A 22,509-nucleotide genomic window follows, 5' to 3' on the forward strand; every position below is an offset into this window, starting at 1 on the left:
CGCAAGAAATAAGCCCTCACACCGCTCCGCTCTATTGACGGAAAAAGAAAAAAGTTATGGCTGTAAGAACGGGGGAAGTGAAAAACGAAAATAAGAGAGCAAAAAATGGATCAGTCCTGAAAGGGTTAATTCATTTCTGATGAAAAAAAGGTATGACCCCATGAGGGGTATTTCCGTACTTGAGAGAAATTGCTTTACAAAAATTGTTTCTTTTTTTCTCCTTTATCCCTTGTGAAAATTAGAAAATTCAACATTTTAGTGGAAAAAATTGTGATATTCATTTTTGCAGCCTAATTCTAATAAATTCTGCAAAAAACTTGTGGGGCCTAAATGCTAACTATACCCCTAGAAAAATTCCTTGAGGGGTGTAGTTTCCAAAATGGGGTCACTTTTGGGGTGTTTCCACTATTTTGATCCCTCCAGGGCGTTGCAAACGCGACATGACACCGAAAACCATTCCAGCAAAATCTGTGCTCCAAAATCCAAATGACGCTTCTTCCCTTCTGAGTCCTGCTGTGATTCCAAACAGCAGTTTATTACCACATATAGGGTATTGCTGTAATCGGGAGACATTGCTTTACAAATGTTGGGGTGCATTTTCTTCATTATTCCTTGTAAATATTAAACATTTCTATGGTTTTTCAGAATTATTACAGACTAATTCCAATATATTTAGCGAAAAACCTGTGTGGTGAAAGTGCTAACTATACCCTTATATTGGTATTGAACTTTATTTGAACTTGTCCACATGTTCCAGTCTGTGAACTTTGCTAGGGCAACGGATCTTTCAAAAACAGACGGCACACGGAAGCCTTCTGTGTGGCGTCCGTTTTTTTTTTATTGACCCATTGGGCCCCACGGTAACGGAATCACTGACCAAAGTAGGACATGCTCTACTTTTGACGAAACGGAACAAAGGATCAGTCAAAATAACGCAAGTGTGCAGGGGCCCATTGAAATGAATGGGTAAGGGTGCTATCAGTGACAAAAACAGAGAGCACCCTGAAGGAAAAAACTGAAGTGGGCATGAGGCCTAAGCCTTGTAACGTCCTAGAAAAATCAAAGTACGTTCAAAAAACGATGCAAACATAAAGTAGACATATGGGGGATGTTAACTAGTGACTATTTTGTGTGGTATTACTGCAGATCCGTTTAAATTTAGAAAAATGCTAATTTTTGCAAATTTTTTCTAAATTTTGGTGTTTTTCAGAAATAAATACCGAAATTATCGACCAAATTTTTGTCACTAACATAAAGTACAACATGTCAGGAGAAAACAATCTCAGAATCGCTTGGATAGGTAAAAGCATTCTGGAGTCATTACCACATAAATGAACACGTCCGATTTGAAAAAATCAGCAAGGCCAAAACAGGCTGTGTCCTGTAGGGGTTAAAATAGTCTGGTCGCTAAGGGGTTATGACTAAATTAAGGCTCTGTTCACATCTACCTTGGGAGGCTCTGTAGAGCGTTCCATCTGCCTTTACAGTTTTGTTGCAGCAACAATGGCGCAGTCTGCCGCTCTTTTCTTGCTGTCAATAAAAGTGGAATTCCGATGGTCCCCATTAAAGTCAATGGGGTCCATCAGGGTTTGCTGCAGATCCGGTAGAGCTGTCCACTGAAGCCATGACGCTGGTGGGAATCTTAGTGTTTGTGTGAAATCAAAACGTAGAAACTTGGGACAAAAATAAATAAAAAAGGAGCCCTTGTAATTCCCATTGTATCGCTTCCTCTGTCCAGTCGCCTTCCTCCGGTGTTATAACTGGGGCCATTGGGTGACAAAATCCCATGACGTTACGTCACAATAGACTAAACGTCGCTGCGGCCTAGTCCTAACGCTGGACAGGTCTACAGTGGTGGGGACAGAGGAAGAAATACCCCATATTCTACAAGTTACTGGGGATGTTTGGAAAAAGAAAACCTAACAGAAATCCTGGAAACCCCCCTTCAGCCCACCAGAAGTTACTTTGTGCGACATTTCTTGAAGTTCTAACGTATGGTGTATGTTGACTGTCGGACAGATGGCAAAGTGGGTGTTGAGCAGCTGGCACATGCAGCTACATGGTTGGCTTGCAGCAGCTTTCCTCTGCTCTGGTACGAGTTATAGGCAGCAGTAGGTGAGGAGCACATGGCGCCTTATAGACGACGCTGTAATTCCAGCCACTGGAGAGTAGCTGGGACCTGAGCCAGGTAAATATTTCAGGCAGTTGATAACGTCATGAATCCAGCACGAGTTCCCCATAAACACACCTCCCCCATCTCATTGACGCTCAGGACAGCCAATCTGCATTCAAGGAGTCGGAACTCGCCGTGACGTCACTCCCATCTACAATTCTACCCAAACAGAATGGAGAACAGCACACCGGAGCCGGCGTGGGGCGGAGTTACGTTTACTGACGTGAAACCCCCTTACAGCCAATCACCGTGCAGGTCGACCAGACGCCGCCAAGCTCGGTTTTTTGTTTGAGGTGACGGGAAGGGAGGATACAGTGAGAGGAGGAAGAGAAGACGGGCCTAAGAAGAAGACTGCAGAGCGCGGACTTAAGGGGCGGTAGTCACCGGGTCCGAGCGCCTGACAGCCTGGGTGATAAGGAAGAGCGGCAGGGTGCACGGATACCGCGTGTAGTCACAGTGTGGACGCGGGTGAGGGGACCCGCTCTGGTGATAAGTAGGGGCAACCTCCCACCACTGAGGATGCATCATCCCTGCGCCCTGGTCCTTCCCGTTCCTGTACCTATCTCCCCGTGACAGCCTGCACTCCTGCAGGGCACCCCCTGTACAGGCCAAGGCCTCGAGAGTCACCGCCGCTCTGTTGTGTGCTGCGGCAGCGGCTGGCCCTTCTCCTCCCTCACTCACATGAACCGTCCTGCACCCCCTGCTGTATCAGTGCCCCTCTGCTGACGGAACTGGAGAGCTTGTCCTAACAGTTGATCAAGAGGTTGGTGTCCTGCATGAGGCCCTGAGCTCAGGACACGGTGAGCAGTGCTGGATATGGGCCCTATTCCCTGACGGGGCCTGTTTACGGGATGGGGGGCCTTGTGTAACCGGAGGCCCGGGTAATGACAAGCTTATCGCTCGTGCAAGCTGCGGTGGCGTTGTGTGGAGGCTGAGGCCTACTCCGTGACACAGCCTGGGACTGGGGCAGCTGCCAGTGTTCAGGTTCTTTACTAAAATGGCTGCCTAGTTAGTAGCCCAATAACCAGGGGTGATGTGTCCGTGAATGGGGGGTAGTGAGGTCAGAATGTGGAGCGATCATGCCCCGAATGTTTCCACTGACACTAGTAGTGGGCTGACGGATCTGTACAGGCAGTGTCCTGTTTACTGATCCAGCAGTCATTCCTGGGACTGTGGCCTCTTATGTTTGTGGGTGGAGAGCATTGGACTCCGCGGCCTGTTTGCTGTGTCTTAGTGTCCTGTTGGCTTTACTTCTTAGACCTCCTGTATACTTGGTAATCTAGAGCTGACGAGGGAGGTGGTATTACCCCTGGAAAGTAAGGGGCCCATCTGTGGGGGATGCACCCCGGCTTCCTCCACCTGTGCCCATGGCTTGCTGCAGCACATGTGCCTTGTGTTTTTCCATCCTCCCTCCCTGATGTCTGCCTGATCCTCTCCTGAAAGAGCTTCGTGTGCCTTCAGCTTATTTTGGAGATTGATGGGAGGGGAATGGAGCAGATACACAATCCCTTCACCTGGAGTGACCTCAGTGCCGTGTAAATTCTAATCTGGTGCCAATGCATGAGGGGCTTCACTCTGCCAGGCTGGCAATCCGCAGCCGTGCATATATAAGGAGAGCATGGCACATATTATTTTCTGTGTAGTCCGCATGTAAGGCCTCCCATGACTCCTAGTGTGAGGTCTGTTACACTGCATACATTACAGGCCAGAAGTGTCTTATATCTTGGTGCTTGAGCACTGCTCTTACATCATTATGGGCTGATCTGTGTGGTAACGTCCTGTATAGCTACATCCATAGGGTGCGCTATTCTACTTTACGCCTTATTCATGTGAATGTCCGGATAATCCGAGTCTCGTATGTGGATAGGTTCGAGCAGTATGTTGCACAGTTTTGCCCTTTACACACTACTTGCCTTTCTTTTTTTTTTTTACCTTTTATAGTCTACCTCCAGTTCCATAAAGGACCTTTTTTCCTCCTCTATTGCCCAGTGTCCTTCCTGCCACCACTCATGTAGTGAAATTCTCGTAGGATCCCGTAGGCTGGTGATGGACAAATTGTTGAATACTTTAGGAGCCAGTTGGACCGTTATAGGATTTTTCAAGGACCGTTTTTATATTATTTTTTTTTAGTAAAAATTTGAATATACTTCAGTATTTTTTATATAGTGCTAACCCATTCCGCAGCGCTGTACTGAGCTCCTCTCACTTCGGTCACATTTTCTATCTGTTATTTTGAATGTGGGAGGAAACAGAAGTACCTGGAGGAAAGCCACACAAACACAGGGGGACATACAAACTCCATGCAGATGTTCTCTTTAGTTGGATTCAAACCCAGGACCCCAGTGCTTCAAAGCAACAGCGGTAACTACCGAGCCACCGCGCTGCCCAACAAACTCAAACATTAAGCGTCTGCAGCAAATTAATAGGAGCCTTGGCTAGAACTGGTGTCTTGGATATGTCATGCCTTGCTGTATACTGGGCAAGAACTTGTGCCGCAAAGATCCTGTACTGCAAACAGGGTGATAGGAGGCAGAGGCTGCCCCTCATTATATGGGGGGCGCACGGTCCAGGCACGGGGCACTCTGTTCTGCTATATTGGAACAAGGAATGAAAGAGACTAAAGAAGTATATTATGAAGTGTCCTGCGCTATTATACAACTGGAGGTATACTTTATATTGATCTTCCTAAATGTTATTGGCTTGGTCTGCATTCACACTTGTCATGGGTTCCGTTACTTATAATGGGTCTGTCAGACTTCTTTTTTTTTTTTTTTTTTTTCCATAACGGGTCAGAAAAATATAGCATGCTACGATATTCTGCCAACATGAAATTGAGGCCTTATTCACATGAACGTGTCAATTTTGCGCGCGCAAAAAACGCAGCGTTTTGCGCATGCAAAAGCTCAGTGTGACATGTGTATATGGTGAGTGGCTGCGTAATTTTTGCGCAGCAGGCATCATGACACTCACTTTTTATGTGACGACACAGCAAAGAATGAGGGGATTTTATGTTTCCCTTCTCCTTTACCAGCTGTAGCGCAAATCACCCGGAAGTGCTTCCGTGTGCTGAGCGCGATTTGCACGCAACCAATGACTTCAATGTGTGCGTGCTGCGCGAAACACGGGCAAGTATAGGACATGTCGTGAGTTTTACGCAGCGGACACACGCTGCGTGGAAATCACTGACATTCTGAACGGCCCCATTCACTAACATAAGTCTGTGCGACGTGCGTGAAAATCACGCGCGTATCACAGACTTATAACACGTTTGTGTGAATAAGGCCTAAACCTAATGCCAGTGTAAACATAGTCTTAGGCCACTGTCAGACAGGACTGACATTTTCCGACACAGATTTGCTTGCAGATGTCGCTGTCGTATTTCCCCACAGATTTTGCTGTTAAATCGTGACATTGCCTGAAATCAACATGACCTAATGGGAATCGTTTTGTTTTTTTTGTTTTACTGCTGGGATAGTTTTTCTCTTGGGGTGGCTTCCTCTCATGAATGTCCCATTGGAGGCAGATCAAAAACACTACAAGCGGCTCAATGCTGTTTTTGATGCTGCTTTTGTCAAACACTAGCGGATTTTATAAATATGGTTTCCAAACCAAGAAAAAGCGTCGTCAAAAACCGGCTCCCAAATCCTGAAGAAAATTTGGAGGCAGATTTTTTTTATTGGCAAAAAAACGCTAGTGTTTTAGTAGACGGTGTGCTGTTTCCTCATGGAGTTCACTGGGGACAATTAAAAATACAACCGTGTATTTTTCCACATTACAGCATTTTTCTTCAATAGTAAACCATTCTGTGGGACTTTTATTGTTGAATACTTCTCGGGTATTATGCAGGTTATGGTGTTTTTGTTTTAAACACCCCCCTCTCCATGTTTTTCAGTACTGTACACACATTCCCTCACACCAGTCCCTATGGATCGCAGTCTTAGTCCCTATCACAGATACATATACTAGGTTAACTGGGTCTCTGACATTGTTTTTTGGAGGAAACCCACGTGTGCACAGGGTAACCCTTATTAGGGTAACATGCTGGCTCAGGGGTTAGCCTTGCAGCTCTGGGATCCTAGTATCAAATTTAACTAGGTGCAATATCTGCCTGGAGTTTGTTTTCCGAGTGCTTTCCTGTGTTTCATATTCCAAAAACCTAATGATGGGTTAATTGGCTTCCTATAAAATATAACTGTGTGCGTGTATAGGTTTCTCTGAGGTAGGTAAATTAGGTTGTGGTCACCGTTGGAATCAAACTAATGTTGATAAGGGTATGTTCACACGCAAAATACGTCAGATATTACGGAGCTGGTTTCAGGCGAAAACCGCTCCTGAATTTCAGATGTTTTTGCAAGTACTCGCGTCTTTCACGGCGTATTTTACGGATGTTATTGGAGCTGTTTTTCAATGGAGTCAATGATAAAACGGCTCCAAAGAAGTGACGCGCACTTCTTTGACGCGGGTGTCCTTTTACACGCCATCTTTTGACAGTGACGCGTAAAATTAAACCTCGTCTGAACAGAACATCATAAAACCCATTGCAAGCAATGGGCAGATGTTTGCAGGCGTAATGGAGCCGTCTTTTCAGGCGTAAAACACCCGAATTACAGCTGATAATAGGTCGTGTGCACATACCCTAATACTACACTGATTAATGCTATATAAGCAATAGGAAATTGAGGTGTACTTCTAGTCACGCAGCTAGCTGTCTTCTGACGTAGTTGAAGTTAGGATATGTTCACACGCACCGTTTTCAGACGTAATTCGGGCGTTTTACGCCTTTAATTGCGCCTGAAAAAAACGCCCCCATTATGCCTACAAACATCTGCCCACTGCTTGCAATGGGTTTTACGGTGTTCTGTTCCCACAAGGTGTAATTTTACGCGTCGCTGTCAAAATGCGGTGCATAAAAAGATGCCTGCGAAAAAGAAGTGCTTGTCACTTCTTGGGATGTTTTTGTAGCCCTTTTTCATTGACTCCATTGAAAAACTGCTTCAATAACATCCGTAAAATACGCCGCGAAAAACGCGAGTTGCTGCAAAAACGTCTGAAAATCAGGAGCGGTTTTCGCCTGAAAACAGCTCTGTATTTTCAGACGTATTTTGCTAAGCCGTGTGAACAAACCCTTACTATGAGGCAACAGGAGAGTCATCTGGCGTCGTATCACCGTGTCTCCCACCGTCACTTTTTTAAGTTTCTGGCTGAAGACGGTCCGCTGCGTAAACCTTGTATGCAATAAAAAGAACCTGATCTGTCTTACCCTACTGAAAGTCTGGTATTAAAGTTCACTCACTATCTGGCACTTGCGAAGTTCCCAGAGCTGTAAAAGGGACTTTTTGGGGGGCTCTCGAATACTTTGCTTATGAGTGAATTTACTTGAGTTTTTATTATTTCTTAACTCTATTTATGTTCATTCATATTTTCTTTTCTTGCAGAAGGCTCAACTGGGTGGCAATCCTGCTCAATTAATTCTGCAGATTTGGTAACATGGCAAAAGATGTAAGTATATTTTTAACATTCGCATGTGTCTAAAGCGACTGGGTAACTAAGCAATGGCAGAGCCTAAAAATTGACACTTTATTGGTGTCTCCAGTAGTGCTTTGCTTTCCATTCCCTTAGGGCTTATTCAGACGAACGGGATATACGTCCGTGGCAACGCGCGTGTTTTTCACGCGCATCGCACGGACCTATATTAGTCTATGGGGCCGTGCAGACGGTTGCATGATTTTTACGCAGCGTGAGTCCGTTCTTTGTGCGTATTTCGCGCTTCACGCACCCATTGAAGTCAATGGGAGCGTGAAAATCACGCCTGCCACACGAAAGCATTTCCGTGGGACGTGCGTGATTCGCGCAACAGCTGTAAAACTGAATGGGAACAGAAAAGCACCATGTGCTTTTCTGCTTACAAACATCCAAACGGAGTGTCATAATGATGGCTGCTGCGCGAAAATCATGCAGCCGTGCATCATACGGGGAGGACACACGGAGCTGTTAAGTGCCTTTTGCACGCGCAAAACGTTGCATTTTTTGCCTGCGCAAAATGCACACACGTGTGAATCCGGCCTTACTGTGTTGGCTAATTTAACCCCTTAGTGACCAACCCATTTTAGGCCCTAATGACCAAGCTATTTTATTCGTAATCTATAGTCGCATTCAAAGAGCTATAACGTTTTTCTTTTTTCATCTACACAGCTGTATGAGGACTTGTTTTTTGCGGGATTAGTTGTACTTTTTAATAGCACAATTTTTGGGTACATATAATTTTTTTATTAACTTCTTTAACTTTTTTTTTGGGGGGATTATGAAAAAAAAACCAGAAATTCCACCATTGTTCTATGCGTTTTTAAATTGACGCCGTTCACTGTGCGACGTAAATAACACATTCCCTTTATTCTATGGGTCGGTACGATTACGGCGATGCCACATATGTAGAGGTTTTTTATGTTTTACGACTTTTGCACAATAAAAACACTTTTGAACTAAAATTATTTGCTTTTGCATCGTCGCTTTCCAAGAGCCGTAACTTTTTTATTTTTCCATCAATGTAGTGATTTTTTGGGCTTGTTTTCTGCGGGACGAGACGTAGTTTCATTGGTACTGTTTTGGGGTGCATGGCACACTTTTGATTCATTTTTCTTATGACTTATTTGGGGAGCAATGGAAAAAAATTGCAATTTCGCCATTTTTTTTTGCGTTTTTTTTTTTACGGTGTTCACCTTGCGGTTTAAGTTACATATTAACTTTATTAATGGAGTCATTACGGTCGCGGCGATACCACATATATGTACTTTTATTATTTTTTTACACTTTTACTAAATAAAACCACTTTTTATGGAAAAAAATAGTTTTATTTTTTTTACTGTAATTTTTAATAATCTTTATTTCACATTGATTTATTTTATTAGTTCCACTAGGGGACTTTACTGCGCGATATTCAGATCGCTGAGCCCCGGCTCCAGCCTGCACGGGAGACCCGTGCAGGACTTAGACTAGGCTCACGTGAAAAGGCGTCAGCCTAGCCTAAGGCCCCTTAGTGACTCACGTGAAAAGGCGTATTGGTGGTCACTAAGGGCTTAATACCTCAGCACAGTACCAACATGTGAACATAGTGTCATGGTACAATGGTGGTATGTTTTGGTATCGCTAACAGCTGTGTGCGCTGACGCATTCATTGCAATTTACCCCTTTAACCGTTTACCGTCGCTAATATGCCTATTTACTTCGAAAGTTATTTTTAAAAATGGCACCAGCTCAAAAGCCGTGCTGGCGCCAGGGGTCTCTGCTGTGTTGCACAGCAGGGATCCAGCGGCAATGCTTGCAATCAGAAGAATTTCTGATCGCAAGCATTTAACCACTCAGATGCCAGTGTCAGATGTGACCACTGGCATCTGAGGGGTTTTTACTGCCCTTTTCACTTTGGGGCCAGTCACCGGCTCCCATGCGGCTGGAGCCGGTATATTCCTATAGCAGCTGGGAGCTTAAACACTCCCAGCCCTGCTATAGGAAGATTGCTACTGAGACCTGCCTGTAGCAGGTCTCAATAGCAATGCACTAATCTTGTGAGTTTATTTCATAGATTACAATATATCTAATGATTGCAGGTTCAAGCCCCTGAGGGGGGCTAAATAATAGTAATTAAAAAAATGAATAATTAGAAAAAAAATAACATTTTATATATATATATATATATATATTTTTTTTTCACGTCGCCCCCCCCTTTCCCTAGTTATAAAAATAAAAAAACATATTAGGTATCCCTGCGTCCAAAAATGGCCAAACTATAAAAATATTTTTCCAATACGGTGAACGCCGTAGCGGGAAAAAGGTCAAAATGGCAGAATCGCAATCTTCGCCACTTCAACCCCCAAAAAATATTGAATAGAAAGTGATCGAAATGCCAGAAATCCCCCAAAATGGTATTTATAAAAACGACATCTTTCCACGTACAAAAAGACGCCTTACGCAGCCCTGTACACAGAAATATAAAAAAGTTACGGGGGTCACAATATGGCGATGCCAAAAATATATATATTTTTTTCTTTAACCCCCATTAGGCCGCAGTCTGTTTTGGCCTTGTGGCTCAGCCGATTTTTTTTTTTTTTTCTTTTAAATCTGACGTGTCACTTTATGTGGTAATAACTTGGGAATGCTTTTACCTATCCAAGCGATTAAGAGATTGTTTTCTTGTGACATATTGTACTATGTTAGTGGAAAAATTTGGTTGATAAATTCAATATTTATTAGTGAAAAACACAAATTTAGACAGAATTTGCAAAAATGTGCATTTTTCTAGATTTAAATGTATCTGCTTTTAAAACAGATAGTAATAACACACAAAATAGTCACTAGTTAACATTTCCCATATGTCTACTTTATGGTTGCATAGTTTTTTTAACGTCCTTTTATTATTATAGGACGTTACAAGGCTTAGGACTATAGCAGCAATTTCTCACATTTTCAAGAAAATTTTAAGAGGCTATTTTTACAGGTACTAGTTTAGTTCTGAAGTGGTTTTGAGCGCCTTATATATTAGAATCCCCCAATTAATCACCCCATTTTAAAAACTGCACCTGTCAAATATTCAAATCAGGATTCAGAAAGTTTCTTAACCCTTTAGGCGTTTCACAGAAAATAACGCAAAGTAAAGGGGAAACTTACAAATTGCTATTTTTTTTTTGCCGAAATTCATATGTAATAAAAAAAAAAATTCTGTAACACAGAAGGTTTTACTAGAGAAACGCAATCCATATTTATTGCCCAGGTTCTGGAGTTTTTAGAAATTTCCCACATGTGGCCCTAGTGTCCTAATGGACTGAAACACGCCGCGGCCTCAGAAGCAAAACAGCACCTAGTGGATTTTGGGGTCTGCTTTTTTTTTTTTTTTCAAAGATTATATTTTAGGCACCATGTCAGGTTTGAAAGAGGTCTTGTGGTGCCGAAACACTGGAAACTCTCCAAAACTGACCACATTTTGGAAACTACAACCCGCAAGGAATTTATCTAGGGGTATAGTTAGCATTTTGACCCCACGGGTATTTTACTATATTTATTGGTGTTAGTCTGTGAAAATGAAAATCCTACTTTTTTTTTTTTTTTTTCTGAAAAAATATAGAAATTTGTAATATATTTACAAGGAATAAAGAAGAAAATGCATCCCAATGTTTGTAAAGCATCTTCTCCCGATTACAAAGATACCCCATATGTGGTAATGAACTGCTGTTTGGGCCCACAGCAGGGGTCTAAAGGGAAGGAGCGTCATTTGGCGCGCAGATTTTGCTGGATTGATTTTCAGTGCCATGTTGCGTTTTCAACTGGAGGGACCAAAACAGTGGAAACACCCCAGAAGTGACCACACTTGGGAAACTACACCCCCTTTTCTAGGGGTATAGTGAGCATTTAGACCACACAGATTTTTTTTTTGCAGAATTTAGTAGAATTAGGCCGTGAAAATGAAGATCAACATTTTTGTCCACTAAAATCTTGAATTTTTTCATTTTCACAAGGGATAAAGAAGAAAAAGCCGCCCAAAATTTGTAATGCAATCTCTCCCGAGTATTACAATACCCTACATGTGGTAATAATTGTGTTTTTTTAATTTTTTTATTTATTTTTTTTAATAGAAATTAATTAACCTTTGCAGGACTGATCCTTTTTTGGTTTTCCATTTTAGTTTTTCACTCCCCGACTTCCAAACGCCGTAACTTATTTTATTTTTCCCTCAATAGAGAGGTGTGAGGGCTTACTTTTTGCGGGGAGAGTTGTAGTTTCTATTGACAACATGTAAAGTACCATTTAATGTACTGGGAAACGGAAAATAAAATTCTTTGCGGGGTAAAATTGGGTTTTTCGTTTTTACTGCTCTCACCGTGTGGTAAAAACGACTACTTAACTTTATTCATATATATATATATATATATATATATATATGTGTGTTAAGTTGTCGTTTTTACCACACGGTGAGCGGTAAAAACGAAAAACCCAAGTTTACCCCGCAAATATATATATATATATATTACAAAGAAAAAACTATTCGTTAAAGAAAAAATTGTTTTGTATCAACACATTCTGAGAATCGTAACATTTTTTTGGGCGGTATGAGGGCTTATTTTTGGCGTGACAAGCTGTAGTTTTTATTAGTACCGTTTTTTATATATACAACTTTTTGATCACTCCTTTTTATTACATTTTATTTAGAGCTAAGATGACCAAAAAACAGTGATTTTTGGCGTTTTAAATTCTTTTTTTCTTACGGCGTTCAATATGCGCTAAAAATTACTGTTTTACGTCTGCGGGTCGGTATGATTGCGGCGATACCATATGTATATAGCTTTGTTTGTTTTGCAACGTTTAAACAATAAAATTACAAATTTTCTGTGTCATCATATTCTGAAAGCCATAACTTTTTTTATTTTATTTTTCATTCAAAAAAAGCTGTGTTAGGCCTCATTCACACGGCAGGGTTTCCCGGCCGGGTGTCGGCCGTTCATAAATCGGCCGGCACCCGGCTGCATTAGGAATAATAGACCCCTAATGGGGCTATTCACACGACTGATTTTTTGACGGCCGGGAAAACCGGCCGTCAAAAAATAGGACATGCTCTATCTTCGCCCGGGTGCCCGGCTCCCATAGAAGTCTATGGGGCCGGGTATTACACGGCCATCACCGGGATGTGTCCCGAGTGATGGCCGGGTTTTCCGGCGCTTGCGCTCTATCTCCTCCTCCTCACAGCGCAGAGTGCATGTGAGGGAGGAGGAGCTGATGCCATTCTGACGAATGGCATCGCTGTACACTGTGTGGCAGGGCCGGGGTGTACAGCAGGTGGAAGGGAACGCTGCGCTGGCTCACTTCCCCTGCTTGTTTTAAAAGCACCCTGGCCCGGCGACACCTTCCATGGCGCCGCTAGCAGCTGCTGCGGCTGCTACTACTGTAGCGACGCCACTATAGCAGAGCGGGGAGGTATCTCCCGCTCTGCTATGTGCTAGCCGCCCTTTAGCTCCTTGAAGGAGCGGAATCCCCGTGTTTTCAGAGATTCCGCTCCTGGACAGAGCGCTTGATGTCTCTGGGCAGTGACATCAGGGGAAACTCCTGAAGCGGAATCCCTGAACACATGGGGATTCCCCTTCAGGAGTTGCCGCTGATGTCACTGTCCGGATCTGCCCGGCACGGATGCAAAACTTAATGCAAACCGGCCGGGCAAAATGGCCGATTTTACCAGCCGACACTCGGGCTCGGGAACGACCCGGTCGTGTGAATCCCGCCTAAGGGCTAGTTTTTTGCCAGACTGGTTGTAGTTTTTATTGATACTATTTTGGGGTACATGTGACTTTTTGATCACTTTTTATTGTATATTTTTGGAGGTGTGGTGACCTAAAAATAGTGGTTTTTGGCATTGTTTTTCGTTCATTATTTTTTGCAGTGTTCACCATGCGGGAAAAATAACATAGTTTGCATCGTTACGAACGCGGTGATACCAAATATGTGTACTGGTTTTTTTAACGGTTTAGTTTTTTTCCTATAATAGACTTATTATAGGATAAAAAAAATCTTATTTTTACATTCTTATAAAAAGTTATTAACTTTTTACACTTTCTTTTTTGATCTGCAGCTCTGATCGTTGCTAGAATACATTACACTACCTAGGTAGTGTAACATATTCCAACTGTCAGTGTGACGCCACAGTAAGTCTGCGATGACCAGCCAGAGGCTGGTCCTCATAGGCTTCCATACATGGGAGACCCGGAGGCCGTTATCTGGCCTCCGGATGGCATCACAAGCATCAGAAACCCCCACAATTGCATCGGGGCTGCTGATGTGCTACAAACCCCCTAAATGAGGCGATCGCAATCGAGCGCCGCATTTGAGGGGTTAATTGCCGATATCAGCGGTGATAAGCTGCTGATCGGCAACAGTGGAATGTCAGTGGTCGTGGACAGCTGAACTCCCGGGTTCCCGATGCACACTGTCGTCGACTGTGCATCAGGAACGACACAGTGACTTCCTATCAGGAAGCAGGTCCTTGTAGGCTTCCATACACGGCAGACACTGAGGCCATTACTGCTAGCCATCTGCAAACCTCGCGATTTCATTGTGAGGTCTGCCGATGTGCTAGAAACCTCTAAAATGCGGCGATTGCAATCGATCGCCGCATTTAAGGGGTTAATTGACGAAATCAGCGGAAATGAGCCGCTGATCGGCAACAGTGCCGTGTCAGCTGTCGGGGACAGCTGGCCTCCCGATACTCACTATCGCCGACAGAGTGCACCGGGAACAGCGCAGTAACTGTACGTCCTAGTGCGCTAAGACACTGGCCACTAGGAGGTACAGTTGCATCGTGGTGCGCCTAGGGGTTAAACTTAATTTTTTTTAAAAGGTACTAAAACATAACAAAAACTGTATAACCGCCTCAGGACCAGGCTATTTTTAGCCTTCAGGACCAGACACCGTTTAGCCATTTTTGGCATGCGTTAAACGGCTAGAACTTATTTATTTGTTGGGCTAGCGAAGTGATCTTTGCAATGTTTTTTTCCGTAGACAATACATGTTACTGTTTTGTTTTTAATCACTTTTATACGCACCCTTTTTTCTATTTTAGAATTTTTAGGCTTAAATTTTGAAAAATTAATAAATACCCTGAGGGGTATCTTTTTGGGGGATTTCCACTGTTTTGGCGCCACAAGACCTGTTTAAACCAGACATGGTGCCTAAAATATATTCTAATAAAAAGGAGGCCCCAAAATCCACTGGGTGCTCCTTTGCTTCTGTGGCCGGTGCTTCAGTCCATTATCACACTAGGGCCACATGTTGGATATTTCTAAAAACTGTAGAATCTGCGCAATTGTTTTTCTCTGGTAAAACCACTTGTTACAGAACAAAATGGATTAAAACTGATTTTCTGCAAAAAAAAATAACTTGCAAATTTCACCTCCACTTTGCTTTAATAATGAAATGAATAAAGGGTTACATTTTTTTTTAAATGCGGTTTTGAATGATTTGGGTGCAGTTCTTAAAATGGGCTGATTTATGTGGGTTTCTGATATATAGGGTCCTCAAAGCCACTTCAAAATTGAACTGGTCCCTAAAAGGCTTTTGAAATAAAAGGACGTTAAAAAAACTAAGCCAATATAAAGTAGACATATGGGAAATGTTAACTAGTAAGTATTTTGTGTGATATTGCTATCCGTTACAAGCAGATACGTTTAAATTTATAAAAAGGCAAATTTTCTAAGTTAGTGGTTTATTTGTGAAAACCACCACAATTTAAAGTAGAATGTGTCCTGAGAAAACATCCTCCGAATCGCTTGAAAAAATAAATAAAAGTATTCCAAAGTTATCACAAAGTGACACGTCAGATTTAAAAAAAAAAAAACAAACCTGGTCCAGTAGATGAAAATGGGCTGTCCTTAAGGGGTTTAAGGGGTAATCACATCTGGGACCTATACCTATTTCTAAACACCCCCCCCCCCCTCCTTACCTCGTCCTACTTTGCTCGGCTGTTGCTGCTCTCTGGCTATTAGGAGGTAGCAGGGAATATGGAAAAAGCTGTTCTAACTGAACTAGAAGTGAAGTTGTCACCGAATAGTAGTAGCTCCCGAGTTATGGAAACTGGACAGATTGCTGTGGATTAGCCATAAACGTCCGAGATGAGAATACCCCTTTTTAAAGGGGTTTTCCCATGAGGGACACTTATGACCTATCCACAGAATAGGTCATAAATGTCAGATACGGGTTCCAACTCTGGCACCTATCAAGAACGGGGTTCCCCTAAACCCCGTTCTAGTTTTTTGAGCTCACACTGACTCTCGGCCACTTCCTAATTACATGGTCGGGAGTTACGGAGACAGTGTAACTCGCTCAGCTAAGCGGTTTCCGTAACTCCCATAGTAGTGAATAGCAGTTATTGAAGCAACATAGCATGCGAGCTACGCAGTTTCCATAACTACTATTCAATTCTATTGGAGTTGCCGAAACAGCTTAGCACTGTCTCCGTAACTCCCGACCATGTAATCAGTAAGTGGGCCGGCAGGCAGCGTGAGCACAAAAAGCTAGAATGGGGTTTAGGTGGCCCCATTCTAGAGATGGGTGTGGGTCCCAAATTTGGGACCTGCATCTGTCCGACATTTGACGTGTTTTATTTATATATATATATATATATATATATATATATATATATATATATAAAATGGCTCTACATAGATTCAATTTTCTAGGGTGAACGTCCGTGGACGAAAATATATTTTCAAACTGGTGAAAATCTTTTACCATTCTTCAGAAATGTATTAGACATTCCTCTTTAGTGATAGTTATCAATGACTGTATTGTGTAAAGGGTATAGCTTAAGAATGGGTACCGACAGGATGGCGTGTGGTGCATCTGGTTTGTGCAACTTATTTGAGGCTGCAATTCCGGACGCTTGTAGTCTTCTGGATCGTACAGTTAATAAATGGCATAATTAGATGCAGAGGGGTGATTAAATGAGCTGCTACTCATCTTCTCGCTCCTTTTCTGAAGAAAATTTAAAAAAAGCCCACGCCCCTCCACTTCACATGTGGCAATTGGAGAGCAAGTATGCCCTTTTTGATAAGGGGGAGGTGATAACATGAAAAGCTAGGTACCCCTCCTCTATAACCGTACAGGGACAGGAGGAAGATTACAGCTCTTCCTCACCCTGCGTTCTGCCATCACCCCATTCTTTCTTTACACAGGCTCAAGTCAGAGCTGCAAATATATGCAACTTCTACTTCAACTTGCTCTAACTGAGACTGCCGCAGCTAGAACCGCGATCCAGGTCTTGTTTGAAAGCTGAGATTATTACTTAGAATTATTAGTAGTAAGGACAAATCCGATGTCTCTTGCTATTAAAGTGCCTTTCTGACTGGATGTATGAGATGTCCTTGGCAGGGATAGGGTTAAAGAGGACCTGTAACATCTGTTTTTTTAGTAAATGCTTGTATTCCCTATTAAATCACAATTCTGAAGCAATTTTTCTTAACTCTGCATTGTGCTGTTCCTCTGTTATTCCTTCTAGAAATGTATGATTAAAGTAAAAAAATGCGGGGATACTATTTTCCTTATCAAAAGGAGGAATAATAGAGGAACGGCATAACGCAGAGTTCTAAGAAAAGATGCTTCAGATTTTTTTTATTTTTAATGGTGATTTCAATTATTAACTGGAACAGGTGTCCAGAGATGTGATTGGTCCTGAATGCTATCAACCAATAAGAGTTGTTAAAGCTGTTCCCTCACAGAAGACCTCTTTTTGTCAATGAATCAGGTGTGTCCGCAGACTACCCCATAACATACAGGTTTAGCTCAATTGTCAGCAGGAGATATGTGGCTGGTAGACACGCTTGTTTAAAACATCAGGGATGTTCAAATCCAACTTAACTGACCCTTGTTTCCCTGACGGCAGAATTAACAAGTTGATTTTAGGAGGATTCCATAAAATTTTAAATTGCCTGATGCGTATGGCTAGCATAATCACGAATATGCTAGCTCACACTGAAGTTTACAGTAAAATTAAGTCTGAAGCGCCTGCAGCAGGGTTGGTCAAAAACTGATTGAAATGGCAATAGGATAATCCAGATCATGCCTGCTGATTAAAGGGGTTTTCCACTACTGGACAACTAAAGACCTATCCACGACCTGACACCCGCACCCTTCACCGATCAGCTGCCTCGGGGCATCGGACATCTATGCTGAATGCAGGTGGCTCAGGTCCCAGAATAGCGGCCGAGCTTCAAGTGATTAGGAGCAGAGCTGCAGCACGGCCGCTATGCAATGTACGGAGCCAACTGCTTCTGGCTCCGTACACTGCATAGTGTTCAATGACATTCGGTGCCGGAGCAGCTGATCGGTGCAGGGATCGGCTGTTGGACACGCACCGATCATTAACTGATTACCTATCCGGTGGATAGGTGATCAGTTGTCCGGTAGTGGAAAACCCCTTTAAGTCTCTGTTCATATCTGCGTTGGGTATTCTGTTCTTTTTCGTCATAGGACCAGAAAAAGTAAAAAGAAATAAATAAAATAATATGAAGCGTTCTGTGATTACCCTTCCTCTAATAACCAATTTCTTAAAGCTTACCCAACTTTTCAGGTGACTTTTCAGGGTAAGCATCGTGTGTGCATGAGGAATAACCATATTTTTGGCCCTTACATGACTTAGAACCTTCAGAGGGGAAAACTGTTAAAGGCAGATTACATCTATAATTCACAGTTGTGTTTTAAGTTAGTGGGCGGAGCCAAGTGGCTATCAGGTCTTCTATACACAGCACACACAGAAATAGGAGAGCAGGATTTTCCCCTTCTATCTGTGTATATAGAAGCTTCAGCAACATGGAGATTATACAGCAATAATGAGCAGTGTAGCTGAGAATATACGGTGACATAGAAATCTTATTAGCAGCCTGTGTCTTTCTCACTCTGCTCCTGCTCACTCCCCCCCATCTCCATAGACTTCTATAGACCGGCAGTTAAGAGACACATCCCTACCTTTTATAGCCTGTCATTTCTGCTCTGTAACAAGGAACTGATTTTGCTTGACATTAGGGGGTGGACAGCAGATTACATGAAGGAAGACACCTAGTAGCAGTAACTTCACATGAAATTTTAACAGTAAGTAAATTACAAATTTGATCTATGTCAGGTATACTATTAGATTAGCACAAGTTGTATGAATAGTTAGTGTCCATTAAAGTGAGTCTATTTTCCTTATGTCTATGATGAGACCGCTCCTTTAACTTTGTATTCACTGCACAGCGTGATATCGCGAGATCACGCTGTGCTGTGAGTTAAGTCACACAAACTTTACCGAAGTGTCGGGAGTGTGAATAGACAACGCGTCCTGGCTGGAGGTGATGTCTATTCAATCTCAAGACACTTCAGTAAAGATAATGTGGGTGTATGTTGACAGCAGAGTGTGATCACGCTGTGCAGTGAATACAATTGGACATGAATGGAGAGAAGTGTACGATGCTGATTGGTCAGCGTCATACACTTCTCTTCACAACGCCCAGTTGGTCAAAAGGTAAAAAATGCCCAGTTGTCTATTAAGAAACGTATTAGCATAAGTCTAAAATTGATCATAACTTGCTCAAAATTGATATTTTTTCAAAATGAAAAACGCTGTGTTATACATTACAGCGCCGATCAGATTATGTAGGAGATAGGGCACTTATAATCCGGTGACAGAGCCTCGTTCACATTCTTTTCCAGTAAAGCAGCATTGTCTCTTCATATTCAATAATTGTTGTTTTTTTTCCCTTCCCTTTTAGGCTGGGTTAATTGAAGCAAATGGAGAGCTGAAAGTTTTTGTAGATCAAAATCTTAGTCCAGGAAAAGGTACGATACTGAAGTTTTTCTTTAAAATTTCCATAAGTTTTGTTGGATGGTTACAGCAACTGAACTGTAATGTGCATAGTTGACTCATGCCATTTGGCTCCTAGGTCATTAACCCCTTCACGATTGCCATACGGCTATATACGTTCTAAATGCCCATGCCCCGTACAGTTAGCACGTGTATAAATGTTGATAGCCTGGAACGGGTTAAATGAGCGCAGTGCTGCTTCAGTGTGAGCAGCACTGCACTCTCATATCGGCCAGGGCTTTGAGAGGCCTGGAATACACCCCCACCTGTATATGGTGCCATCCACAACCCCCTGTAGGTAGTGCAAAACCCTCTGTAGATCTCACCACCTCAGCTCCCTCCAGCATCGGAATCACCGGCCCCCACTGTCTCTCCATCCCTGCTGTAGACACTCTGGCCGGGGATTACGCTACTGGAGAAGCCACTGGTTGTCACTATCCATATATGGACAATGACCTCAGCGGCGCTCTCTTGGAATCCCCGGTGTCAAATCGCTCTGTCGGGAATTCTGCTACGGGAGGAGCTCCTAGTGTCACTATCCAAAAACGGGGGGAGGGTGCTATCTGCTGTGGGACATTGCTATATACAGGGGATGTGGTGCAATCTGCAGGGGAATGCTATATACAGGGGGTGTGGCACTCCACATGGGTACTGTTGCATTACATTGGCACTATCTACATGGGCACTATGTGGGCATTATTTACAGGGAGAACTCTGGCACTATTTACAGTGGGCACTATCTATGTGGGCAATGTGGCCCTTTCTACAGTGGTATTGTGTCACTATCTACATGGGCATTGTGGTGTTTTCAGGGGGTTGGAACAAAAAAACTTAACGAATAAAATTCATCGAATTATTATTTTTTTTTTTTTTTTTTTAACGTCCATTAAAAACTGGTGGCAAATGCCGGTTGAAAACTGTCAGACGGCCGGGAAATGGATTCAAGTTTTGAATCACATAGATGCAAAACATCCATGAAAAACTGACAGTTGATCCGTTGTTGACTGACATTTTCTCACTGTCGTTTGTGTGTATCTCTTCACTCTCCCCTCGCAGCAATCCAGGGTGACGGAGAGAAGAGGACTAATTGTTACAGAGCTCTACAGTGTATGTAGATGGATACATCTAAAAAATGACAAACTAATTTTCTAAAAAAAATAAGATTGATTTGTCTTCTATTAAAAATTAAAAACACTGTCACTTCAATCTAGAAGATGAAAGCCTCATAAGTCTTGTAAAAAAGCAAAGTAAGAATAGTTGGGACATTCAAAGCGGTTTCAAAGATATTATCGTTTAAAGAAGTGCATCTCAAAAACGGAAAATTTGACCTGGACACAATGGGTTAATGACGTAATAAAGTATCTGCACTTTTGTAAAAAATTTGATAGTGGGTGCAAGCCTCAGATGCAATATTTGGCCCTGTATCTGGAGGCGTTTTTATATTTTTCGTAATGCATAATGTGCAAACCTTTTAAAGCGTACCGGTTTTAAAAAATCTCAATTTCTACCTCTACTACATATACAGATGATTGTAGAAGGAATGATTGTGTAACCTGCACATTGTGGCTCAATCACCTTCACTCTCCTGGTTTCCTCTTTTGCTTGCTCAGCAGTGGTCTATTTCTGGTGTGCCGTAACGGCTGTTCTCTGGGCCAGTCAGATGGTTTAACCCCCATCAGACCCCCCCCCCCCATTCTCTTTTCACTGAAGTTCTGAGTACAGCACTGCAGCTGCCTCCCCTTTCCCGCTCATCTTTTATCTATTTGAAGCCAGATAGATTTTTGGTGACTGGTTAGTGAATATTTATGAAAAACCTGCATTGGAAAGGGAGATTATAGACTGCTGGAAGACGTGTTTTTTTTGTTGTTTTTTTTTGTGTTGCCCAAAATATACACCGTTCAGCCTAAACATTAAAAACTCTGTCAGGTGAAGTGAATAACACTGGTTATCAGGTTGTATGCCCCACAATTCGCATATACGCTCAGTAACGCTCTCGGCGTATATGTTAAACATAGCCTGTGGCAGATGCCTAACAGTGGCATCTGTCTACCATAGTCTATTATGGCATCCATTTAATGTATACATCACAAAAATCTCCTGATGTATAGGTTTAACCCCTTAATGACCAGCCTATTTTAGACGTTAATGACCAAGCCATTTTTTACGGTTTTCCATCGCCTCATTCAAAGAGCTATACACTTTTTTTTTTTGCGTGTCGACATAGCTGTATAAGGTCTTATTTTTTGCGAGACAAGTTGTAATTTTTAATAGCACCACTTTTTTGGTACATAGAATTTATTGATTACATTTTTGGGGGGGGGGGGGGGATAGAAAAAAAACAGCAATTTCGCCAAACTTTTTTGCGTCCTAAATTTACACCGTTTACCGTGTGGTATAAATAACACTAACTTTATTCAGTGGGTTGTTGCGATTGCAACGATACCAAATTTGTATAGTTTTTGTATGTTTTACTACTTTTACACAGTAAAAACCCTTTTTTTTTTCCCCCAAAATTATTTGTTTTTGTGTCTCCATATATGAAGAGCCGTAACGTTTTTGGTTTTTTTTTCGCCGATGCAATTGAAGGAGGGCTTTTTTTTTTTTTGCGGGACGACTTGTAGTTTTCATCGGTACCATTTTGGAGTAGATGCGACTTTTTGATCACTTTTTATCACATTTTTTTTAAGGCTGGATTCACAGAAAACAGCAATTTTTGCATGGTTTGGTTTATTTTTTACGACGTTCACCGTGCGGATTAAATCATGTAATAACTTTATAGTCGGGGTCGTTACGGATGCGGCGATACCAAATATGTGTAACTTTTTTACCTTATTTTGTTTGTTAATAATAAAGCAGTTTGTAAGGGGGGAAAAGTGGGTTTTTAATTTTTTTTTACTAGTCCCACTAGGGGACTTCACTATGCGATTTATACGATCGCATTTATGATACACTGCAATACTTTTGTATTGCA

General features: G+C 42.3%; 1 protein-coding gene across 8 annotated transcripts in view; it reads left to right on the forward strand.

Annotated features, from left to right (window-relative positions):
• Positions 1–2,392: 2,392 nt before the first annotated feature.
• The window catches only part of TFDP1 (transcription factor Dp-1), a 102,568-nt gene continuing 82,451 nt past the window's right edge, over positions 2,393–22,509 (forward strand). Inside the window, exons 1-4 of one of the 8 annotated variants that reach the window (XM_075852553.1) lie at positions 2,393–2,973; positions 7,609–7,672; positions 18,722–18,787; positions 19,447–19,513. In XM_075852553.1, the coding sequence (XP_075708668.1) occupies positions 7,661–7,672; positions 18,722–18,787; positions 19,447–19,513 (145 nt within the window). In that variant the 5' untranslated portion in view covers positions 2,393–2,973; positions 7,609–7,660. Of the gene's footprint in view, positions 2,974–4,464; positions 4,838–7,608; positions 7,673–18,721; positions 18,788–19,446; positions 19,514–22,509 lie in introns of those variants that run through there. The other 7 variants (XM_075852545.1, XM_075852546.1, XM_075852547.1 and 4 more) reach the window with 7 other exon arrangements.

Source organism: Rhinoderma darwinii, chromosome 2 (genome assembly GCF_050947455.1).
Source record: "Rhinoderma darwinii isolate aRhiDar2 chromosome 2, aRhiDar2.hap1, whole genome shotgun sequence".
NCBI classification, from domain to species: Eukaryota; Metazoa; Chordata; class Amphibia; order Anura; family Rhinodermatidae; genus Rhinoderma; species Rhinoderma darwinii.